Below are 26652 nucleotides of genomic sequence, written 5' to 3' on the forward strand. Positions count from 1 at the left end.
CCTTTTGCGGAGGATGTTGCATTCTGTTGACTTTGGGAAAAGGTTGAAAACAATCCAGATGCCTTCCTCTTGCTTCTCAATTCAATTACCTTTTTTGATGTAGAGCTCATGTTTGCTTTGAACGATGAATGTTCCAAATGATTCTTCTGTATTTATAACCAAAGAGTTATACATCCATGACCTTAAATCTATATTTTTCCACGCCTCTCTATATACAGCAATGAAAACGATTTCAGGCCGAAGATTTTCTATAATAAAAATGTATCCACAAATTTTTATTCGATGACAAATATTTATAGAACGACAGTTAAATTATGAAACTATCGAATTTCCATCTTCTTTCATTTAACTAATTAGTTACTACAGACGATCTAAATTGGATAACAATTAATTTGTTATTGTAAAATTACGAAGTATCACCCTTTTACAAAAAATAAGTGTCGAATTAGATAATTATTTGAAGATGGCGTTAGAAACTCACTTCCAAATGCTTGCAGGGAGTCATATATATCCACGATATACAAGATGAAGTGCTGTTGAGTTAAAAGTCTCGGAATCTTAAAAATGCATATGATGAATCTTGGGTAATCGCTTCAGATTTATATATAGCTCCCATATATATTTTCGTCCGAATTAATTTATACCAATGATGGAGGGTATCCAAAGTTCGGCCCGACCGAACTTAACGTTTTTTCACTTGTTTCTTCATTTTAGCACACAATGGTACTAAATGTAAAATTTGGTTGTTTGTGTCACCCTGTAGTTTCTTTAAAATGTTGTTATCGAAAGTTAGCAACGTAGCTAACTTCACGTAGATTAATTGAACAAAGCTCCATTCTGTTGTGAATGATGGATTCCCCGAAATTCAAAATTTAAACAAAGAAAAAGCCCGACCGAACTTACCGTTCAATTATACTACGACAGCAGTACTTTTTTAATAGTAAAGCTAGGAAAAGGGAAACATTTCAAAATCGATCTAAGAGTACAAAATAATTTGAAAAGTTCGGGAACGCAAATCTAGTAAATATGCCAAAATTAGATGGCAATACTTCAAAATGAACATAACAGCCCATCAGAAAATTGCATTCCTGTTTACCATTTTAACTCGTTCAAATTTTTCGAGTAAAAAGTTTACATGGAGAACGCGATTTTGTTTTGTGTTCTCTTAAATTTGGTTCAAATTTGTGGGGTTGAGGAACGGTTTTCGGGTAAAAAGTTGTAAAATTAGTAGATTCTTGTTGGTTATGGAACGGAACTAATGGTACTAAGTGTAAAATTTGGTCGTTCTGTATCACCTTGTAGTTTCGTTCAAAATGTTGTTATCGAAAGTTAGCAACTTAGCTAACTCCACGCAGGTTAATTGAACAAAGCTCCATTCTGTTGTGAATGGTGGATTCCCCGAAATTCAAAATTTAAACAAAAAATAACCCCATATCATGCATACCCGGTATGGTCCATATAATGGGCTTTTATAAATGTGTCATGATTCTCAATAATATTAGTCTTCTGTTTTATTTCAAACTGTGCAGAGTGAATTGAAAAAAAAAATAAATAGTAAATAAATAAAGTGATATGGCGACTGGGGAAAATAAAAATCTACTCATGAAAGTTGAAGGACATCATCCATTGAACTTCGAAAAATACAAAGATATTATGGAAACTCCAAAAATTGTTGGATTTTATTCATATGACTACAACAAATTTGAACCATCAAAGTATATTAAATACTTTAAAGAACCGAAATCATCGAGCTATCCTTTAAATTTAAATGGGGGCGAATGGATTCCATGCCAAAATGGTCAAAGTGATACTAGGCTTCATATACCTCTAACTTATGCCATGACCATAGACGATTCGATCAATCAGCCCAATGTGAAGACCACAAATGTATATACCGGTCGTCGTGTACTTACACAGCTAATGGAATATTGTTATTCTATACATGATGACACGATATTTGTAACACGCCACAATGGAAATTTATACATGACTAGCTTGGTGTATAGGCATACACCACCACATATGCACCACAAACGTTTGGAACAACTTTTATTTACAGGTACGTATAAAATAAAATCAATTTTTACAGTTCGTCCTCGGACGGCTCACAAGAAAGACGTGACCTAAAAAGGTTTAAATGAGTATTATACGCCCACGGGCTTAAAAATAGATTTTTACAAAATGGCGGTTGTTAAGCGTTCGCTTAACTAACACGTGTGTTTTCAAATACGGATAACCTATAAAGTCCGAGTCGTTCAACAGAATCCAAACAGCTGTGCATGAAATTTTTAATTTTCGTAAATTTAATAACAAAAGAAGATGCTTCCCGCAACTATGTGACTCCTTCACAGTAGAAGAGTTCACTGATACACAAGGCTTAGAAAGTCTGAACATAGTGGTCGAATTCTTAAAGAAGATCGAAGTCAACCTGCAAAACACAAACCACCATCTATGGATAAAGTCAAATTCGTAGCTTAAGCTACACATGGAGACATTCTATGCCAACAAATAAAAATTAATATATCTGTTATTATCTGTCCATTGTATATTCGGTTCGATTGTGTGCAATATGAATCACCAAATCTAAATCTATTGTAGAGATAGAATTTGAGATGAATTGTTTTTAAAAAATGCGCAAATTTAAAGTGAACTTTATTTTACTTTAAGAACAGAATTAACAAATCGCGCAAAAATATTTGGATATTGGTAATAAGACCTTCTAACTTCTAATTGTCGTCGTAAATACTATGTGGAAATTTATCAGAAGTTGCTACAACCATTGGAGCTTAATAAAAATTGTATGAAATAGGGTAAGTGCTCCTAATGTCGGCATGTACCAGTACTCGGCATCAGTTGTATATAACTTCAAATAACTAAAAAATCCTTTGGCTAAATATGAAAACAGCTTTGAATAATCTTCAATAATATTTTCAACTATCTCTGTGTAAAATTTCATCAATCTAAGTTAATTTATTAGGCAGTAATTATGGGTTTTCTCGATTTGGTTCTTTCACCACTAGAGACAGTACATGTTTCTTAGGAAAAAATTAGTGATCATGCCGATTTTAAAAGACTCATAACTTTATTTAAATTATATATTTTTCACTCGAATTTTCTTCATAATTGTTAGGAACATACAAAGGAACACTTTAGAATTTAAAATTATTAAGAACTATTTGTAATTAGGAATAACAAATATTACGATCTTCCTATAGTCGGCATATGGGTGAAAAATAAGCACATTTTCGATCATTTTGGCTCAATATTGGGAAAAATGTTAAATAAGTATTCTAAAAGCCGATTCAATTATAAAAAATTAATTTTGAGTGGGTTTACACAATATTAGGCATGGTCTTAATCTGAAACATTTTTATCCTATAAAGTAAGTGTATAAGACATGCCGAGTATTGAATAACTGTTTTCTGAAGTCGGCAGAAAAATTTATAATTGTAATATTTTCATAAAATAAACATTTTGGTACATATATTGGGAAAAATGTCCTGACTCCGAATCAGTTCGCGATTAAATGTTTCGTTGGTGGGAGCAAAAGTTATATTGACCAAAAACGTTGATATATGACTTCCTTCGTAAAATCTGATAAAAATAACAAAATTAAAGGAGATTGCGTTATTATTTTCATTATATTAATGACATGTACTTACTTACTTACTTACTTAGCTGGCTTGTTACAGAACGGTTGTTCCATAAGCCGAGCTTAAAAAAGATTTCCAAGCGCGCCGGTCTTGTGCGCAAGTCCACCAATTTGGAAGACCACGTTCCAAGATGTTCTTTTCTACTTGGTCTTTCCATCTAATTCGTGGCCTTCCCCTTCTACGGGAACCATCCGTAGGCTCATTTTTATATGCCTTTTGAGCTGGGGCTTCTTCATTCATCCGCACAACATGGCCTAGCCACCGTAGTCGCTGCAGCTCAATACGACTGACTATGTCGATGTCTGCGTATAAATTGTAGAGCTCGTGGTTCATTCGACGCCGATATTCACCGTCGACGCAGATCGGCCCGTAGATCTTTCGGAGAATTTTTCTCTCAAACACCCCAAGCGCTGCCTCATCTGCTTGCGCAAGTACCCATGCTTCTGATCCATATAATAGCACGGGTAGTATCAGCGTCTTGTAAAGTGTGAGTTTGGTCTGGCGAGAGGTGGCCTTGTTTCTAAACTGCTTACTTAGACCATAGTAGCATCTGTTGGCCATCACAATCCTTCTCCGAATTTCAAAACTGATATCATTCGTTTTATTTATGGCGGTACCAAGGTATATAAAGTCTTTAACTACCTCGAAGCTGTAGTTCTCAAGTTCCACAGTTGGTCCGAGTCTACAGGACGTCTTGCGCGTTGATACCATCAGCTTGGTCTTCTCGCCGTTTACTACCAGACCCACTTTGGCAGACTCCTTTTCAATTTGTTCAAAGGTGGCTGTTACCGCTCGCAATGTTCGACCCATTATATCGATGTCATCGGCGTAGGCGAGTAACTGGTGTTGTTTGGTGTACAGAGTGCCATTTCTGTTCACCTTTGCGTTTCGTATGACCTTTTCCAGTAGGATGTTAAAAAGATCACACGACAAACTGTCACCTTGTCTGAATCCTCGTTCGGTAGTGAAGGGCTCCGATAGGTCCTTTCCTACTTTAACGGCTGACCTTGTGCCACTTAAAGTTATCCTGCATAGCCGTATTAATTTTGCAGGAATGCCGAACGCAGACATGGCTTTAAACACCTCTGAACGGATAGGGCTGTCGAATGCGGCTTTATAGTCGACAAATAGGTGGTATGTGTCGATTTGTTTTTCGTGGGTCTTTTCCAGGATTTGGCGCAGAGTGAAAATCTGGTCAATGGTGGATTTGCCAGGTCTGAAGCCGCATTGGTATGGTCCGATGATGTCATTGACCATTGGCTTCAATCGTTCACACAGCACACTGGATAGCACTTTATATGCGATGGGAAGGAGACTTATTCCTCTATAGTTGGCACATATCTTCTTGTCTCCTTTTTTGTGCACGGGACACAGGATGCTGAGGTTCCAATCATTGGGCATGCATTCATCTAGCCAAATTGTGTTAATCAGCTGGTGCATGCTCCTGACCAGCATCTGGCCACCAGCCTTGAATAGTTCGGCTGGTAACCCATCGGCTCCTGCTGCTTTGTTGTTCTTGAGCCGATTAATTGCTTTTATGACCTCATCTTGGCTAGGTGGTATACACTCTATACCATCATCTCCTATTGGTTCTGGGGTATCTTCTTCATCGCCACTATTTGATACTAGCAGCTTTTCGAAATGCTCCTTCCAGATCCTCAACACGCTGTCTGTATCTGTCACCAGGTTTCCTTCTTCATCTCTACAGGAGGATGTGCCTGCACCAAAGCCTTCGGTTTGGTGTTTTACTCGTTGGTAAAATTTCCGGACTTCATTCTGACTCCTGTACATCTCGATTTGCTCACGCTCACGTTTTTCTTGTTCTTTCTTCTTTTTTCTGAAAACACGTTTCTCCTCTCTCCTTTTCTCCCGATAATTCTCCATCACGTTACGTGTTGCTACTGTCTGCAGGGTTGCCCTATACGCTGCGTTTTTCACATCAGTAGCAATACGACACTCCTGATCGTACCATGGGTTTCTTGGTGGTGGTTTTTGGTACCCAATTGTTCTTTTTGCTGCAGTTTGTAGGGAGTGGGCAATTCTTTGCCATTGTGCTTCTATACTATTATCGGGACAAGAAGTGCTTTCTTCAAGCAGATGGGTAAGTTGAGCGGAGTAGGCCTCGGCTACCTGTTGTGTTTGCAGCTTTTCGACGTCGAGTTTCCGTGTTGTATTAGATCGCACCTTTGCTGCAACATTTAGACGGGTGCGTACCTTGGCTGCCACAAGGTAATGGTCCGAATCGATATTCGCTCCTCGGATCGATCGGACGTCTAAAACACTGGATGAACTCCTTCCGTCTATCACAACATGATCAATTTGATTTCTCTTTACTAGATCAGGAGAGATCCAGGTGGCCTTGTGTATATCGAGATGCTTGAATCTGGTGCTGCTAACTACCATGATTTTTGCTGCCGCGAAGCCAATCAACCTCATGCCGTTGTCGGATGTTTCTTCATGAAGGCTGAATTTTCCGACGGTGGGGCCAAAGATATTTTCCCTTCCGATTTTTGCATTAAAATCTCCTAGCAGAATTTTAATGTCATGGCCAGGGCAACGGTCATATGCTGTTTCTAGGCGCTCATAAAATATATCTTTGGTCTGTTCATCTTTATCTTCGGTCGGAGCATGGGCGCAAATTAGACTGATGTAAAAGAACTTCGCTTTTATACGGATTATAGCAATTCGCTCATCTACTGGAGTGAATCTGGAGACAAGGTCTTTTATTCTCCTGTTAACCATAAATCCGCAGCCAAATTCATGTCTCGTTTCATGGCAGCTATAATACAGGGCGTAATCGTCTGATTTACTTACGCCTGTCCCTTTCCATCGCATTTCCTGTAAGGCAATAATATCGGCTTTGTACTTCTTGAGTATATCCGCCAAAGCGAACACTGCCCCTGTTCTGTATAGCGTGCGCACATTCCAAGTGCAGATTCGCAGATCGTGGTCCTTTATACGTTTGCGGGGGTCGTCAACATTAGGGGGGTTTGGTTTTCTTTTTCTTTGCTTTTTCATAGTAGGTTGGGTTTTCCGAGAGTGGGCAACTAACCCGACGCCTCAACCCATTTTTTTATAGTTCTTATGGGTGAACTCGCGGCACATATTAGCTCACTATTTCATCGGGTGATGAGAATAGCTCCCCAGGTGGCACCGCGGGGAGGTCAGTGTCCACAATTGAGATGAAAGAGGGACCAAGATAAGCCTGGGCTTCGCCATGTTAAAGCTAATCAGAGCCGTTGCTTGGTATCTATCATCCCCTACGCCATGTATGACATGTATTAACTTAAAAATTAATTTAAAAATATATACATACATAATCGGAACTCCACGATGAATCAAATGACAAAAGTCTATGTAGCGGTTGGTAAATTACAGCGACAATAAAACAAGAGATTGAGGAAAAATATTTGTTTTTGGTTCGAAGAAATAATGTAATCATATTTATTTTTTTACAAATTTCAGAAATAAATGTTGGGACCAAAGCCTTGATTGGGACTACTTTTCTTGTTTAACCGAATTTCACCGAAAAATGAACTTATATAAAGATAATAACTTCTTGTGTATAGGTATACACCTTGCGGATTATAGCAAGACCTTTCCGAAAAATGATGGGGTTCTATATATATATATATATATATATATGAATACATCTTAAAATAAAACTATATTCTGAAATATATATTTTAAAAAGCGTCTAAATCGGGTAATTCTCTAATTCATTTAATGCACATGCGGTTTCCAGGAAATACTGAAGTTTATCTTCCAATCCATGTATATTTTTATATTACAGCACACACTATTTTTGAAATAAATTGGATACATCTCTCTTTCGGCTGAAGTTTTTAAAGTTCTGTTTTCGCAAAAGTTCAAAATTCGTATCAGGTCATTTATAGCAATGTAAATAATCCACCTTTGGATGAGGATTACTCTGAAGCTGTGCATACTACATACACAAAATATATATACCAAATTAATCTTATAATCGATTTTTAGAAATTCCTGTTTTGCGTATTAAAAACAAAAATACTAAAAAAACATTAAAAATCGAGCTTCAAAATGTTAGCATCATTTAAATGTAGATGGTGTTAAAATTTTAAAAAATGATACATAAGAGAAGTAGCCCTAATTTAGTAGGCTTCTGGTTTTACTTTGACACAAAGACCGGTAAATGAGTGTCTTAGTCACATATCGACAAAGAACATAAAAAACCTAGTTCGTCTTAAGCTGTTTTTAAGCATTTTTACATTAAAGTAGACACAGCTTCCACACAAAAGTGTGGAAATATCATGAAAAGTTTGCAACGACAGATCAATTAACCCAAAACAATTCACTGAGTTATTAAGAGGCGAACCACGGCTTTATCTTTTTTTAGAAAATTGGCAATATCGCCCATATATGCATATTTTAAATTACAAAATAAAACATTTCTACTCGATATTAAACACCTCGGGGAAAAGTGAGTTGTATTTTGGAGCTATTTTATTTATAATGCAATTTGTCAAAAATCCTTAATAATATACAAAACTCTTTTAAGCGTTCTTGTTTATTTTTAAAACATAAGGCGGTCGCCTTTTCTGTGAAACATTTGAAAAATCTCCTCTAAAGACTTCAATGTGTCCAAATAAATTATTTTCAAAATATACAAATAAATAATTCATACTGTAGAATTGAAGTGAAAATTGGAATATTTTACTAGCAATTAATGAGTAGTACTAGAAATTAAGTTTCCCTTTACCCATGATAAGTTTACCCATAAGTTAAGTTTACCCATAAGTTAAGTTTCCCTTTACCCATGATAATAATTTGTTCAAAATACACATGTTTTATATGCTTGTATTTCTGGCGTTTCTATTTAATATGTATATATTTTTTCTTATAGACTCCCCCGATGAAGAACCCCAGCCGGATAAACCCATTGATTTCAATAAAACATTAAGTTGTTTGCATCGCACTAATATGGGAAAATTTTCTATTTTTTATGCTGGCGATGTACAAGGTATTATATCCGACAAAAAATTGGATAATTTGTAAGTAATTTTGAAATAATTGTTGCTGACAATATCAAAACTATGGTGTTCCATTTAATTTTAGGAACGATATGGATATGTTAAATCAATGTCGTTTTGTATTTACGAAACAACTGTGGACCACACAAAAGAAGGAACATATTTTACAGCGATATTGGGTACAATCACGTTTAAGCAATATTGATGATATTTATATTGCATATAAGGATTGTAGTGGTGTTGTGAATAATCCAATTGAACATCTAAAAACGTCTGAATTACCTGAGGTAGGAATCATTGCAAATAGTTTTTTATATATAATAATGATATAAAAAAGTAACATAACCGACACAAAAGGGATATTAATTTAGAATATGTAAAAATTAATTCTAAATAACGTATATAACTGCTTTTATTATTTCCTCAAGTAAGATTAATTAATTTGGTTTTTCTAATTTTATTGATGAACAAAATACCATATGGGGAAATGTGCCAGTAGTTGACACCTTAAGGATTTGTATAATTTAAATTCCCAAAACGTATCAGAAAAAGAGATTGATTTTCAATTGTGGAAAAATTAGAAATGCGTGCTTTCATTGTATTAAAATTGCGGATGCATCTTTTTTGGAACACCTGTTCCATATGAAGGAGTTGCCAGATCGAAACAAAATGTAACATGTGTTTACAACAGCGCTTTCCGTGCTAGGCTAAGAAATTTCCCAACTGCCCTCGTATTTGGCTGTTACAGTATCGTCCAGGAGCTAAAAATCTACCCAAAAACTGTTTTAAACCATTCACACAAAAAAATGGATTTCTTTTTTTTCGCTAACCTAATGCAATAAGTTGTTGTAATTCATGCATACCCGACAATCATCAATGCGACACTCATGTACATACATATTTAAAAAATTGCAGTTCAAACTATATACATAATATTTTTCCATGCCCCTCTCTGCTTTGATGAATATAAACGAATAATACTAAATAATATGCACATTTTTTTATTTGCAGGTATACAACAACTTTAAACCAGAAATTTGTTTTGGATTTTTATATGAATTCTTGGAAAATGTTGAAAATCTTATGAGCAATGTGAACTCATTGGATACTGTGTATGAATTTAATTTAAAGCCCAAAGAAAAAACGGTAATCTATAAAATACACGAAGGCAAAACCGATAATACCTTTATACCAAAATATTATGCCGAATTTGTCAACAAGGCAAATAAATAGATATTGTATATAAACAAGAGATTTTTTAAACGATGCCAAAAATACAAAGCAAAGTAAATAAAAAATATATATTTAGAAAAACAAAAGCCATTTCACGTTTATCTGATATTAATTCCTTGGAAACCAACACCTTACATCGATAATATATTTTCACATAAGTGCCATACAAATATTAATATGAAACGATATTTCGCATTCGCTGCAATTGTCATTTCATATTAATAATTTTAGGGCATTCATGTGGTAGTATATTATCGATGCAATGTATTGTTTTCCAAGAAATTTATATCAGATAAACGTGAAATGCTTTTTGTCTACCTAAATAATATTTAAAACGTGAAATGCTTTTATTTAGAAAAACAAAAAGCATTTCACGTTTATCTGATATCAATTTCTTGGAAAACAATACATTGCATCGATAATATACTACCACCTAAGTGCCATCATTTTTTTATACATAATCTAACAAAAAAAAAAAAATTGTAACCATTATTATAATATATTAAATATTATAAAGCATTAATTTGCATGTTTTATTAAACACATTTATTTGAGGAACGGTAACGTAAAGCGATCAGATTTTGAAAATTAAAATAGATGACGTGAAGAAAAGAATAAACAATTTAATTAGGATCAATATGTTTAACATATTTTTCAAAAAATGTTGAGTAATAAATCCTGCGTATAGGTTAGGTTAGGGATGTACGGTTGTTGTAACAACCGTCCACTCGGAAACTATGTCCATTGTGATCATCCTTTATGTTTAAGTGTACCTATAAAGAAAAGAAAAAAAAAAATAGTGGAAGTATAGAGAGAAAAATAGTGAGAAGAAGGGGGCGGAACAGAGATTATTTTAGCCAAGTCAATTTTTTGACAAAGCCTAGAATTTGGTTAGGGTCTATTTTGGAGAAGAAGACTAGATTATCAATTTCATAACATCCAAACTGTTTATGTCTTCTGCTGATCAGCGATGGACATTTGCAGAGGATGTGCTCAATTGTTTCCAGTTCTTCTTCGTCCTCACATAGACGACAGTAATCCTCTCCACTGGAGTCCCACTTAGAAGTGAGAGATCTAACTTTGCAGTGACCAGTAATAATCCCCACAATGATTTCGATCTCGCTCTTGCTGTGTTCCAGCAGCGAAGACGTTCTTTTACGAGAGAATTCTGGCCAGATAGATTTAGAGATTCTGCAAGCAGGTTCCCTTAGCCATCTGTTACCGACTACCTCGCAATGGAACGCACGGATTCTGCCAATGAAATAGCTAATGGGGGGTTTCACAGATCTCTCAATCAGAAGACTGGACGACTGTGACCCCCCTCGAGCAAGCTCGTCGGCTATCTCATTCCCCTCAATGTCGTTATGTCCTGGAACCCAGCATAGCCCAACAATCTGTCGTATATCATTCAGAGCGGTCTTACAATCATGAACTGCTTTCGAGTTTATATGATGCGACTTCACCACTTTCAGAGCCGCCTGACTATCTACATAAATAGTCACCGGTCCCGTAATGTCGGCATTAAGTGCTTTTACTATCTCGGCCGCTTTCGTGATTGCGAGAATCTCTGCTTGAAAAACGCTACAGTCATTGTTGAGTTTATATGAGTTCTGTATACCTAATTCCCTACAGTAGACGCCTGCGCCAGTGCCTTCATCCATCTTGGATCCGTCTGTGACAGACAGACCTGGCAGAGGTAGGGAGCCACTAGTCCAGGATTCCCTACTAGGAAATTCAACTTTGATGTCATTAAAGTCCCTATTGGGGGGAAAATAATCACTGATATGACTATCCCCCCTAAAGAGGTCATAACCTGGCGTTATGTTTAGGATGCTGGCATGACCATAATTCAGAGATTTCAAGGCATCTGTTTGCCGGAGTCTCAGGACACACCTGGCCGCCTGGAATTTGATCAGAATATCCAATGGTTGGAGATTCAAGATTGCATTCAAGGCTGCCTGTGATGTACTTCTTAATGCTCCGGTGATCAGAATTGAAGCCGATCGCTGTACTAAGCTCAGTTTTGTCAGCAGTTTCTTTTTATTCACCCCCTGCCACCAGACAAGACAACCATAAGTAGGTATGGGTAAGACGATCGTCGTATGCAGGTCTCAATCCCCAACTCTTGCCTATGGAATTCTTGCATGAATAGAGTGCCAGCAATCCCTTCTTGGAGCGTTCCTCAACATTCCTATTCCACAGTAACTTGCGGTCTACGATATTTAGCTTCATCAGAAAGGGTTAAAGTCACTCCACCGAGTGATGGCAGACGGAAACTAGGAATTTTGTGCTTCCTAGTGAAGAGCACCAGTTCGGTTTTAGTGAGGTTTACACCAAGACCTTTAGTGCAAGCCCAATTAGACAGGGTTGAAAGGGCAACCTCCAGGATGTCTGATATTGTCCTTATAAACTTACCCCCAACCAGCAAGACTACATCATCGGCATAGGTTACCGATTTTATCCTGAGATGATTGAATTTCATAAGTATCTCATTTATCACCAGATGCCACAAAAGGGGGGAAAGTACTCCTCCCTGAGGTGTGCCTCTGTTGATAGATTTCCTCACGGAACTCTCTCCTAAGGATGAATTGATAATTCTGCTTTCCAGCATTCTATCAATCCATTCCGTAAGGAGTGAGGGGATACCTATGCCTACGAGAGCAGAATGGATGGCCTCTAGCTTCACATTTTTGAAAGCTCCTTCGATATCGAGGAATGCTGCCAACGTGTAGCCAGAGGACTCCATATTGTTACGAATATAACTTTAGATTTAAGTTAATTTAGATGAATTCCGTTAATTTAAGAATTTGAATTGTAACGTAAATTTCTACTACGCAGTTTATTTGAATAACTTCACAACAACAACTACTGTATAGATTTTTCTACATCCTTCCATTTCCTCTTTCATGGTCTATTTTTTTGTTGACGTACAATTCTTGTTAAACGTCATCATTGATGATCGCTTAATTCCTCTTTCTTTGTTACCTCTCGCCTGTATATGTGTTGTTGTTATTGTTTACTCACTGTAAGGTTGTATGTGTTTGTTGCATTTGTAGATTGTTCGTAATCTAGGTGTTACCAGATCGTCTAGAAACTTCTGTAGCGACAGGCGAGGTTCATATAAATAGGGGAAATGGAAAGGCAGTCAGTCAGTTGTGAATCAGATCGCGAATTGAAACCGTCGAGTAAAGTAAAGTGCAAAGTAAAGTTGTGTGAATAAATTCATTGTAATAATCGTAATCTGAAAGAACCCGCGCTTTATTTAGTACGAACTGTATTGGGAAATAAAACAACGTCTACACGGGATTAGGTAAAATCCAAGAACGTAACAATATTCTTCTCGATGTATCCAACCACCTCATGCAGAGCAGTATCCACTGATCTGCATTTGATGTAGGCATGCTGGGATTTATGATGTTTACTACGGTCAATGGTATTTCTAATTTCTGAGTCTAGTAACCTTTCTAAAGTTTTTAGTAGAAAGGAAGAAAGGCTAATCGGTCTATAGTCTTTAGGTAGCGTATGACCAGTGTGGCCATTTTAGCATTTTTGCAGCTAGATTTAGCATTTTATTTTTGTATTTAGCCGCAAAATTTTCATTTAGCATTTTGCAATTACTTATTTAGCATTTTTTAGCATTATTCTATACACAACATTTTTAAATATTTTGGTATTTTTCTTACTACATAATTTGATATGGCTATACAATTATGATGTAACAATGACAATCCTTTAAAAATGGTAACCATTACCAATTATTATCAGCTGTTCAATAGAACATCAGCGTTTTTCTTCATGACAACTCTTTAACGATGGCAATCATTTAAAATATCAATCAGCTGTTTGCTTGCATTCGTTGAGTTTGGTAGTCAAAACAAAATTAAAGAATACAAATGTGAAGAAGCATATAAAAGCAAAAAGTGTGTTAGGAAAGTAGTAAAATCGGACTGGGCCGACTATATGATACCCTTCACTACTTTGGGGATATTCTACATATGTATCTTTACAGATGTCGTCTTTTCGAAGGAAAATTGACATGAAATTGAACTACTTAAAATTGCAATCTTTATCTATAAGTATACCGACTAACATCAATCCTTACACATGCCATTCTGCAATCTATTTAATACTTTTTAAATAGACTTTAAGCAAACTTTACGCACGCTATTTGGTATGCTTCACTGTTTAAAATGTAATATCAATCAAGCACCCATTGATTATTTGGTTTACAATCAACATGAATTTATACTAATTTCAGTACGTTTTGCCAATCTGCCTAGCTATGGGTCTTTAGTACACCATTAACTTAAAATCGGACGAAAGTTTATATAGGAGCTATATGTAAATCTGAACCAATTTCAAGAAAACTTCACACACATAAGGTTATAGTAACTTCAGTACATTGTACGAAATTGTGTGCGGGTGGGCCAATCTTTGGGTCTTTAGTGCACAATTTACATTAAATCGGACGAAAATATATATTTGAGCTATATCTAAATCTGATCCGATATTCACGAAACTTGGCACACGTCATTCTTGACCTAATTCAGTATTCTATGCCAAATGCAAATCGAATGATATATATGGACTTTGGTGCACCGATTTTCTCGAAACTTGGCACATATCATTCTGCGCCTAATTCAGTACTCTATGCCAAATTTCATGCAAAGCGAATAATATATAGGGACTTTGGTGCATCATTTACCTTAAATCGAAGTAAACTATATATGGGAGCTATATCAAAATTTATTAAATTAAATTTACGCATCTCCGTCTGTCCGTCCGTCCATGTATTTTTGTGAACAAAGTGCAGGTCGTATTTGTGATCCGATTTGGATGAAATTTGGCACAAGTCACTTATTTGGCCCAAGGACGAACCCTTTTGAAATTGGAAAATCAGTGCACCAAAGTCCCTTTATATCTTTCGACTTGCACGAAATTTGGCACAGCGTAATGAATTAGTCCTAGAATGATGTGTGTTAAGTTTCCTGAAAATCGGTTCAGATTTAGATATGAATTAGGTCTAGAATGATGTGTGTTAAGTTTCCTGAAATGGGTTCAGATTTAGATATAGCTTCTATATCTGACCAAATGAAAAATGTTGTATCGATTGCAGAATGACATGTTTATGGATCTAATTTCATTTTACTAGTGCTTTAAAAATGCGACGTCTGTTAGGATTCATCTGTTGAATATACTCAAAGTGGTGAAGCGTATCATATAGTCGGCCCCGTCCGACTTTACTACTTTCCTTACTAGTTTTTTTATTGTTATTTCCCATGGCTCAACAATAAATGGCTGAATTTATATATTACATCGTTTTATTCTAAATAAATGCTATAAAGTGATCTTCTTACCAAAAAAAAAAAACGTTTCTAAATTTAGCATTATTTCTTGGCATTTTTTTATACTTTTTAGCATTTTTTCAATGAGGATTTAGCTGCAACTTTTTTTTGATCTGGTCACACTGCGTATGACTCGGCTTCCCGACTTTCGGGATGAAGGTCACGGTAACCTCTTTCCATAGACTTGGTATGTACGACAGAAGTAAACAAGCTCTAAAAATGTCCTGCAGAAATGATAAATCCTGCGTATAACTCCGCAAACCATAGGGTGAGGGTATATATCTGTCGGCAACATCGACTGACTCTTTTACTTGTTAATATATAACGTCAGGGTATACATTTTCAAATCTTAACTTTTCGGGTATAAATTGTTCATTTTGGCACTTTTTAAGGGCAAATTTTGGGCGGAAAAAATTTTCGAACGGCAACAATGATACATCACCTTATTATTGCATCATGGTATAATAATAAAAGGTAACAGCAAGTGTTGTTGTACAGAAAACGATACAACAACCACATGGAAATTTGTTTGTTCTACTAGTGTCAACTCATTTGACAGAAAAATGTAAACAAACAAACAAATTATCATCAAATTATTTTTATTTTGAAAATGAAATATTTCCGAATCCTCAAAATAAAAATTAGAAAACATGAATGAAAATCTATCAAATTTATATTTCTATCGCTTCCACATCTTTCCTTTAATTGAGCCATTGCCATATATATGTGTAACACATATGAAAATTCTGGGAATAGCGAGTTATTCCTTCAAGAAAGATTTGCTTCCTGAAACTTTCCCAGCAGGCATATTGAGTGAATTGAATACGGGAGCACATTAATAAACAACAATTTCAAATTGTATGCGTTTCCAATTTTCCTGTTGGGTGATTTTTAAAAACATAATTTGTCAAATTCAGTGTCAATACGTTGGAATCAAATCAGCTGGGATTTGCTGTTACCTTTTATAATTGTACCATGTTATTGCATCATGTAAAAACTTACATTAATGGGTCAATTACGGATGGTAACCATAGTTTAGTGCCGTTGCCAGTTGCCAAATTTGAATTATGGATGGCAACTGTTGTCAACTTCATTTGCTTCAAATATAATTTTTCGGCAACCATTTATTTCTGGTTTCTGTTTAGTCGTGTTTAACAATAATAACTGAAATTTGTAGGCTTTCCATAATGGCATAATACAACAAATAAGGTAAACTCACATATGAACAATTTATTTATTTTTTTTAGTATGACAACCCTTCATTTTGAAATGAATTCGACAAAACGTATATGTGTATGCATGGTATAATAATAGAAGGTAACAGCAAGTGTTGTTGTACAAAAAACGATACAACAACCACATGGAAATTTGTTGTTGTAAGTTCTACTAGTGTCAACTCATTTGACAGGAAAATGTAAACAAACAAACAAATTATCATCAAATTATTTTTATCGCAGTTCGTCTTCGGACGGCTCACAAGAAGGACGTGATCTAAAAAGTTTAAGAAAGCATTATACGCCCACGGGCTTAAAAATAGATTTTTTACAAAATGGCGGTTGTTAAGCGTTCGCTTAACTAACACGTGTTTTTTCGAATACGGATAACCTATAAAGTCCGAGTCGTTCAATGGAATCCGAACGGTTGAGGATTTCATTATCATTGGAATTATCCTAACGATTTGGTCATTTCACCAAGGAAATCAGTGTTTAAATTAAATGTATTTTGAAGGCTCGTAGACAAAGTCTACAAATCTGTGGTGGCGCTATTAATACTCGATTATCGGGAGGCGGGCCAATAACTTAAATAGGAAAAAAAAAAATTATTTTTATTTTGAAAATTAAATATTTTCGTATCTTCAAAATAAAAATTGAAAAACATGAATGAAAATCTTTCAAAGTTATATTTCTATCGCTTCCACATCTTTCCTATAATTGAGCCATTGCCATATACATGTGTAACACATATGAAAATGCTGGGAATAGCGAGTTATTCCTTGAAGAAAGATTTGCTTCCTGAAACTTTCCCAGCAGGCATATTGAGTAAATTGAATACAGGAGCATATTTAATAAAGAACAATTTCAAATTGTATGCGTTTCCAATTTTCCTGTTGGGTGATTTTTAAAAACATAATTTGTCAAATTCATATTGACACTAGTACAGTATTTTTCGGTTAATTGAACCTACGGTTAATTGGTTTCCACGCTTAATTGAACCACATGATGGGTCAAAAATATTTAATTTCAAAGTAAGCGGGTTCGGATAATTGGTTCCTCGGTTAATTGAACAAAAATTTGTGCAAATTTTGATGTGCAATTAACCGAAAAATACTGTATTACGTTCGAATCAAATCAGCTGGGATTTGCTGTTACCTTTTATAATTGTACCATGATGTGTATGTAAAAAAATACAGTTAAAGACATTTGATTGGGTAAATTGTAAACAAAAGTTCTATTTTCGTGAAAACATAATTTCAATATTCGGATATGAAAAGAACAAAATAAAAAATGTGTGGACGTTTAAAATACATTTGAAATCCATTTTCTTTGTTTTTTGTTGTGAAGTGACATCAAAATTGTTCATTTCAGTTTTTACGCCTATAACCCGAAACATGGTATAATAATAGAAGGTAACAGCAAGTGTTGTTGTACAAAAAACGATACAACAACCACATGGAAATTTGTTGTTGTAAGTTCTACTACTGTCAACTCATTTGACAGAAAAATGTAAACAAATTATCATCAAATTATTTTTATTTTGAAAATGAAATATTTTCAAGTCCTCAAAATAAAAATTGAAAAACATGAATGGAAATCTATCAAATTTATATTTCTATCGCTTCCACATCTTTCCTATAATTGAGCCATTGCCATATATATGTGTAACACATATGAAAATGCTGGGAATAGCGAGTTATTCCTTGAAGAAAGATTTGCTTCCTCAAACTTTCCCAGCGGCAGATTGAGTAAATAGAATACCGGAGCACATTTAATAAAGAACAATTTCAAATTGTATGCGTACCCAATTTTCCTGTTGGGTGATTTTTAAAAACATAATTTGTCAAATTCATATTGACACTAGTATTACGTTGGAATCAAATCAGCTTGGATTTGCTGTTACCTTTTATAATTGTACCATGGCTTTCCATAATGGCATGATACAACAAATAAGGTAACCTCACATATGACCAATTTGTTTTTTATTTTGACAACCCTTCATTTTCAAATGAATTTGACAAAACGTATATGTGTATGTAAAAAAATACAGTTAAAGACATTTGATTGGGTAAATTGTAAACAAAAGTTCTATTTTCGTGAAAACATAATTTCAATATTCGGATATGAAAAGAACAAAATTAAAAATGTGTGGACGTTTAAAATACATTTGAAATCCATTTTCTTCCCTGTAGGACTTTCATCAACTAGTTTAAAAAAATGTTTAGTTATAAAGAAATTATTAATCAACTGATTATAAATTAGCTAGAAAGTCATTTAAGACTCAACCACATTGAAACCAAAAAAAGTTCATGTCATCAAAAACATAACACACGCAAAACAAGAAACCGTTAGAATTGCATTCCACACAACAACACCGAATGCAAAGATGAAGAATAATCATTCTGTTTGAAAGTTCGGAGAGTGAAGGCCGTGTAAATCGTAATTAATTGTAATTGTGCTCTTTAAGTGTGAATTAAATATAAAAAAAAATTGGTAAGTATTTTAATAATATAATTGAAATGTTACCTAGAAAGTCACGTCGTAGAAAATTATGTAAAAAGCAAAGAAAAGAATCTGTAAATATAGATACATATCTTTTTTTAATTTGTAGCGCATATACAGAATATTTGTAAAATTTCTAACAAAGTCATCCAATAAAAACATGGAGTCCCCGGCAAAATCAGAGAAACGCCTCAGCATGAATTTAAGTAAGTAATTTATTATATAAATTAAAACCAACTATTCTAATTCGAATTTTAATTTCACTACATTTCAGATGTTCATCAGCCTACCTAAAAAATTTCCAAAATGTTTTCGAGTGTCTTATGGACGCCCTGCGATCACTTCCAGTGGATCCAGAGAAAGAGTTCCAAAAAGCATTGCATATTACTAAAAAACGTCACTTTCACAACATATGCATACAAAAAAACAACTATAAGTCAGTCATTATATTAATTTTCTGTGATGAATTATTTATTTGACATATTTTATGTATTTCCACCTATGTATATAATTTTTCAGCTATTTATAATTAAATATATTGAATTCTAAACTGAAATTGTATAATGTCCAACGTTATTTCATAGATTCAAACATTGCAGTATTGGTATAATTACAAATTAGCCAAGTTTAGTTAGTAAATAGATATATTAAAATATACCAACTAGTAGTCATTTCGAAAATTCTACATACAAATTAATCTCTCTTAGACCGATGACTATCTGCATTTTTTTAATCTAACTATAAATCGGTCAATAACTAGTTTGTAACCAGTTGAAAAGTTACTGACTACTACCGCGATCATCGCCATGTAAAAATAGTCAGTTGGTCCAAAGAAAAATAATCGATAAATGGACTAGTAGTGACTATTTTAAAGTTAGTTTAAAATTGGTTCATTTCCCTACAGGGTTTGTATTTTGTTGTGAAGTGAAATCAAAATTGTTCATTTCAGTTTTTGCGCCTGGAACCCGAAACAAAGTTCCTGAATTTTTATTAATTCCAGTGAATACCAATAACTGTCTGAGGGAACTGATCTGAAGGAATGCGGTTCCATAGCATAACAGAAAATGGAGATAAGTAATTAAGTTATTTTGCAATAAACCAAGTTCGAAGAATGTCGATCCACTACTTCTGGTACCTCCTCCACAAAATGATGACATTTTATTAATTCAATAATATGCGAATAAATTGTCCGATTTAATTCAAACTGTGCTAAAGTAGTGTTTTTACCAAATCTAGATCAAGTCCGAAGATGGGACCTCTATGTCCACACCTTCTGGTACCTCCCCAAGAAAAATGTTAATAAAGCTAATAGATTATCCAATTTGTTCCATTGATTGATAAGAGTAAATTTAAATTACAAATAAATATTCGATGGTGTTAGCATCTGCATATTGTTTACATCCATGGAACCAAAGGAGTGGCGGGAGTGTTGATGCTCTTCCGAAATTCTTGAAAGCATTACGAGTGGTGCGTTTGCCTTGCAACAAGAAACTGTCACTACCATTGGGTGGTAGTGACAGTTTGATCGAAAATGATTACCTCACCACCAGCCTTTGTTCGAGTGACTCCAATGATTACCTAACCACCAGGCTGTTTGGGTGACTCCAATGGACAATCCTTTGGCCCTGTTTAATAGAGATAATCTGTTATGTTTTCGACAAAGAAATGAGCAACGCGTTGCAAAGAAATGGGTGGTCTGTTGGTATTGTTCATAAAACCTTTTAACACAATACGGTTGGAGATCTTTCTGGTGTAACGGTAGAGTAAGCTGGACTGCTTCAACAATATCCTGTGATTTAGATTCATTTCTGCTAGGCGATCCTTTTTTTGTGGCTTATATCAATATCCATATTCTTTAAGGATAAACATATGGATATGGACATGGCACAATGAATAGGTAGTCTATTTAGGGCAGCTTATGTTTAACTATTTAGCGCAGCTTATTATTGATTAACTGCCAAAGTGGGTAATTTTTACTTGAATTCGATGTGCAGTGTTGCCAACCATGTGAAATATTATATGAAAAAATTTGACAGAAGATCGAGACAAAAGGTGTGTATGGTTACTTTTCCAGCAACATTTATTCAGTAAGTTCAGAGAGTAAGCCTTTCTTACTCTCTTTTGCGATAATACTGAAAAAAGTAAACGGACAACATTAAGTAAGATTTAGCAAACAAACAGCTGATTCAAGAAAACATTTGATTTGCGCCAAAATAAACAACAAACAAAGGACGAACACAATTATTTATATTGCATTTAATATTAAAAATAAAATGAATAATATAAGAAAAATTGATTTGGTATGTTTTGGGGAACATTTAAGCTTCCTGCATCAGTACATTGCACTCTATCTGGAACTTGCCTAAAAATATATAAGGAATTAGTTTCTAATTTAATGAAACTTTGATCTTCTTACGAAATTTATTTTATTTTCTGTAATTTTTATACAACTTAACTTCAAATTGAACTTTGCAAATTAAAAAAATGTTTTGAATAATTTTTGTGTTTGGTCATAAAACAGCTGATCCAAAAATGGCTGAGTTTGCAAAATCTTACTGCATAAAATTCAACTGTCAAACTTGCTCTCTCACTTGACTCTCTTTTACTGGATTTTTGGGTAAACAGGCAACATTTGGTAACAATTGTTACCAAATATCGAGTAAACAGACAGAGCTTATAACAACAAGATTCATGTTAGGTAGATGCATGGTTGTATTTATTTGACAGGCTCAGGTACAAAAAGCACACTGTTGTATCCGAATTTTCGAAATGAGACTACCTTTGTTATTTTGACATGGATTGATCCATAAGATTTACTAATAAATATATTTGAAAATAGAAAACAATTTCGACTAATAGAAGAATAATTTATGTTCTGAAACGAAACTCTAAATCTCAATATAACATCCATGTAGTCATAAAGTTGAGAATAAGTAATTATTTTAAGGCCCTTACCTAAATTCTGTGCGTTGAGTGCTAAAATATTCACCTTTCCACCTTTATAAGGTTCGTTGAATGTCCGTATTATACAAATACGCAAGGACTTTATTTACTTGTGTGTCAATTTGAAACGCCGAAAATGTATGAAAACATTTTCTTAATTAACATTTCTCAATACTTTTCCTTAGGAGGTATCATTATATGGGGTAGATGCCTAAATGCTGGCTGATATATTTCATTATCGTCAGGTTCGAGTTTTTTTTATCATGATATCCTTAAAGGCTGAATAATTATCACAGGTGGCAAAATCGACTTTAAATTCCATACTTTGTAAGGTAAAAACTGACAATTTCGAGTAACGAATATGCCCCGTACTATGTTAGAATACGCCTATATGGCATGGCATAATAATAAAAGGTAACAGCAAGTGTTGTTGTACAACAAACGATACAACAACCACATAGAAATTTGTTGTTGTAAGTTCTACTAGTTTCAACTCTTTTGACAGAAAAATGTAAACAAACAAATTATCATAAAATTATTTTTATTTTGAAAATGAAATATTTTTGAATCCACAAAATAAAAATTGAAAAACATGAATGAAAATATATCAAATTTATATTTCTATCGCTTCCACATCTTTACTATAATTGAGCCATTGCCATATATAGGTGTAACACATATGCAAATGCTGGGAATAGCGAGTTGTTCCTTAAAGAAAGATTTGCTTCCTTAAACGATCCCAGCAGGCAGATTGAGTAAATTGAATACGGGAGGACATTTAATAAAGAACAATTTCGAATTGAATAAGTTCCCAATTTTCCTGTTGGGTGATTTTTAAAAACATAATTTGTCAAATGCATATTGACACTAGTATTACGTTGGAATCAAATCAGCTGGGATTTGCTGTTACCTTTTATAATTGTACCATGCCTATATGGGGACCACCCCAACACACGGAACAAATCAGTTAACTATTTTAATATAAAAAAGAGGGGTTATATGGGGACTACCCCATAAAGAGGGGGAATATTCGGTTGAAAACCCGCTCAATAGCCCCAAAATACCGTAAATTTAAGGGTTGACATAGTTCAAGTTTTGGAGTTGAATATTTTGTTGGTAATTCCAAAGTTCATGAAGTTCAAATCAGCTGGGATTTGCTGTTACCTTTTATAATTGTACCATGCCTATATGGGGACCACCCCAACACACGGAACAAATCAGTTAACTATTTTAATATAAACAAGTGAAAAAGCGTTAAGTTCGGCCGGGCCGAACTTTGTATACCCTCCACCATAGATATACTGACAGGTACTAGAAATGAAAATAAAGGAAACATACCAAAAAGTGGACCTATACCGACATGTCTAAAATCGGATTATGTAAACCATAATACAAATTTCAGAAATTTTTAATTGATAATTCAAATTCGAAGATGGGGAATATCGGTCCACTCCTTCTGAAACCTCCACAGAGGCTAGGTCTAAATGCGACTATAGTTCATTATCGAACCTTACGTTCTAATTTTTTACCTCGCTATCCTCTGCAGGTGAAATGATTACACTAGAGTCTTAGAACCAAACTCAAAACGCGGAACATATCAGATAACTATATTAATATAAAAAAAGGGGGTTATATGGGGACTACCCCAAAAAGGGGGCGAATATTAATAATTTTTGGTAGAGAGATTTGGTACCTATTAAGAACTCAAAATACTAAATTACAGCTAATTCGGCGGAAAAATACGATCAAAACCCCCAAAATTCTAAAAATTGGGAAGTACCATTATATAGGAGCTACCAGAAAAAGTGGACCTATATTTATAATTTTTTGTGGAGACATTAAGGACCCAATAAGAACCCAATGTAGCAAAGTTCAGCGAAAAACGTGCTCAAGAACCCTAAAATACCGAAAATTGGGGGGTACCCTTATATGGGGGCTACCCGAAAAAATTGACCTATATACATAATTTTTTAGAGAGGTTTGGTACCTATTAAGAACTCAAAACACTAAATTACAGCCAATTCGGCGGAAAAATACGACCAAAACCCCCAAAATACTGAAAATTAGGAGGTTCCGTTATATGGGGGCTACCAGAAAATATGGACCTATACTTATAATTTTTTGTGGAGACATTTAGTATCCAATAAGAACCCAATGTACCAAATTTCAGCGAATTCGGCTGAAAAAGGCGCTCAAGAACCCTAAAATACCGAAATTTGCCGGGTACCCTTATATGGGAGCTATGCCTAAACGTGGACCGATATATCCCATCTTCGAACTTGACCTGCCTGCAGACAAAAGACAACCCTATGCAAAATTTCAGCACTCTATCTCAATTCCTTCAGAAGATAGCGTGATTACAACAGACGGACGGACATGGCTAGATCGTCTTAGAATTTTACCCTGATCATGAATATATATACTTTATAGGGTCGGAAATGAATATATCGAGGAGTTACAAACGGAATGACAAAATTAATATACCCTCCATACTATGGTGGAGGGTATAAAAAGGGGGTTATATGGGGACTACCCCATAAAGAGGGGGAATATTCGGTTGAAAACCCGCTCAAGAGCCCCAAAATACCGTAAATTTAAGGGTTGACATAGTTCAAGTTTTGGAGTTGAATATTTTGTTGGTAATTCCAAAGTTCATGAAGAAAAACCTTTATATATTTGTATTGCAGGCTGTTTTCATGTTCATTCAAATCAAATGAGGATTCTTTTTTTGAATCATATTCTTCTTCTATCTCGAATCCTTGTGCGTTTTTTCGTAGTTATTTGATTCAACCTAAATAAACTAAATTCAACACAAAGAAATTCTTTGACCTCCTAATTTTATACAGATATGTCGCTCATAAGATTTGAGATAGGGTCCGCAAATACAGGAAATCTATATTTCTATGTATTTACCGTGCTTTTCCAATTTTAACAGATCCTTGCTCAGAAATTCTTATACATATCTATGTGCACAAAAAATATCGAATAAATTCTAAATTATGAAGAATCGGAGGATTCGACTGAAATATTTAACATTAATAGATATCATTATGAGGAACTCGTTAATAATATTTGTATGCGAGAGACGGATCGGGATCCATATGTTTTTGAACTATATTTTAATTCGATTTTTGTACCGGTTTTAGTCAACCGATTAAATATATTTGTATATCATTGGAATGCTAACGACTTTGCTAATTCCATCGGTTGATTAAAACCATTACAGAAATAGTTTTTTTATTTTTAAAAATCCGGTTTATGGGTGCCAATCCATCTATCTCTTGCAAATAAATGTTATTAACGTGTTTGAAATCTAATTATGATAAACATTTCAGATGAACCCGACACTTCGTCATAATTAACAATTTATACGAAATTGATTAGTGTACATTGTATTGTGTAGGAATCTAAAATTTATTGAAAACAATTTAATGTTGGCTTAGAAAATTTTTCAAAACATTCTGTTGACCAGGATGCTGCTGATTCGACATCTCTGCATTTATAGATATCAATTACTTTTTGCACTCAGTTAACCGAATTTTGACAAATCGACTACATGTATGTTTGCCGCCAAAACTCATCGCTTGCTCATTAATACATTTTTTTTTCATATACGCACAAACATTAAACGTAGATACGATGGACGTGGATACAAATATGCAGACGTGTGAAACTCTTAAAAATACCACCAATGGAGGACAATTAAATGGTTGCGGCACACCGAGTGGTCCGAAAAATGATTGTTCCTCAACAAATGGTCATTCAAAGGCTGAAGAGGACCATGAGAATAAGGATGAACAACAATATTTAGATTTAATAGACAGGATAATAAGAACAGGTAATTGGCAAGTGCCCATGTGCATCCTTTTTATTTTCTCATAAATTCCTCGTTCGTAGGAGCCAAAAAGGACGATCGCACCGGTGTTGGCACTGTGTCCATTTTCGGTGCCCAAATGCGATTCGATATGCGAAATTGTTTCCCCCTATTGACAACCAAACGAGTATTTTGGAGAGCCGTGGCCGAAGAACTTTTGTGGTTCATACGTGGTTGCACCAATGCCAAAGTGTTGCAGGATAAAAATATTCACATTTGGGATGGCAACAGTACACGAGAGTTTTTGGACAAACTTGGTTTTACCGACCGTAAGGAAGGTGACTTGGGTCCTGTGTATGGCTTCCAGTGGCGTCATTTTGGAGCTAAATATCGTACATGCGATGATGATTACACCGGTGAGGGTATTGATCAACTGAAAAATGTTATCCACACAATACGCACTGACCCCGATAACAGGCGTATTATAATGTCCGCCTGGAATCCCAGTGATATACCCCTAATGGCATTGCCACCATGCCACTGTTTGGCACAATTTTATGTTGCAAATGGAGAATTGTCATGCCAATTGTTTCAACGTAGCGCCGACATGGGCTTGGGTGTACCATTTAATATTGCTTCGTATGCTTTGTTAACGTATATGATTGCTCACATTACAGGACTTAAGCCGGGTGATTTTGTCCACTCATTGGGCGATACACATGTCTATTTGAATCACATTGAACCGTTAAATGAACAATTGAAACGTAAACCACGTAAATTTCCAAAATTAATAATCAAACGTCAAGTGGAGGACATTGAGGATTTTAAGTTTGATGATTTTGAAATTGTTGACTATAATCCGTATCCAAAGATACATATGGAGATGGCTGTTTGAAACAGAACTTAAGTTACATTTTATATTAAGAGGGGGAGGTGTCC

The 26652-nt window shown here is 34.8% G+C and overlaps 2 protein-coding genes across 2 annotated transcripts; both read left to right on the plus strand.

The window, feature by feature from the left end:
• Positions 1–1572: 1572 nt before the first annotated feature.
• On the plus strand, positions 1573–9895 carry LOC133338820 (decapping nuclease DXO homolog). The gene is made up of 4 exons (XM_061546927.1): positions 1573–2059; positions 8536–8683; positions 8748–8949; positions 9674–9895. Exons 1-4 carry the CDS (start codon positions 1573–1575, stop codon positions 9893–9895), a joined length of 1059 nt encoding a protein of 352 aa, XP_061402911.1.
• Positions 9896–25538: 15643 nt separating this feature from the next.
• On the plus strand, positions 25539–26608 carry LOC133338824 (thymidylate synthase-like). The gene is made up of 2 exons (XM_061546931.1): positions 25539–25737; positions 25797–26608. The coding sequence occupies exons 1-2, from the start codon at positions 25539–25541 to the stop codon at positions 26606–26608; spliced, it is 1011 nt and encodes a 336-aa protein (XP_061402915.1).
• The last annotated feature ends 44 nt before the right edge of the window (positions 26609–26652 follow it).

Source organism: Musca vetustissima, unplaced genomic scaffold, assembly GCF_032173495.1.
Source record: "Musca vetustissima isolate MV318-11 ecotype Yass unplaced genomic scaffold, APGP_CSIRO_Mvet_v1 utg81962, whole genome shotgun sequence".
NCBI classification, from domain to species: domain Eukaryota; kingdom Metazoa; phylum Arthropoda; class Insecta; order Diptera; family Muscidae; genus Musca; species Musca vetustissima.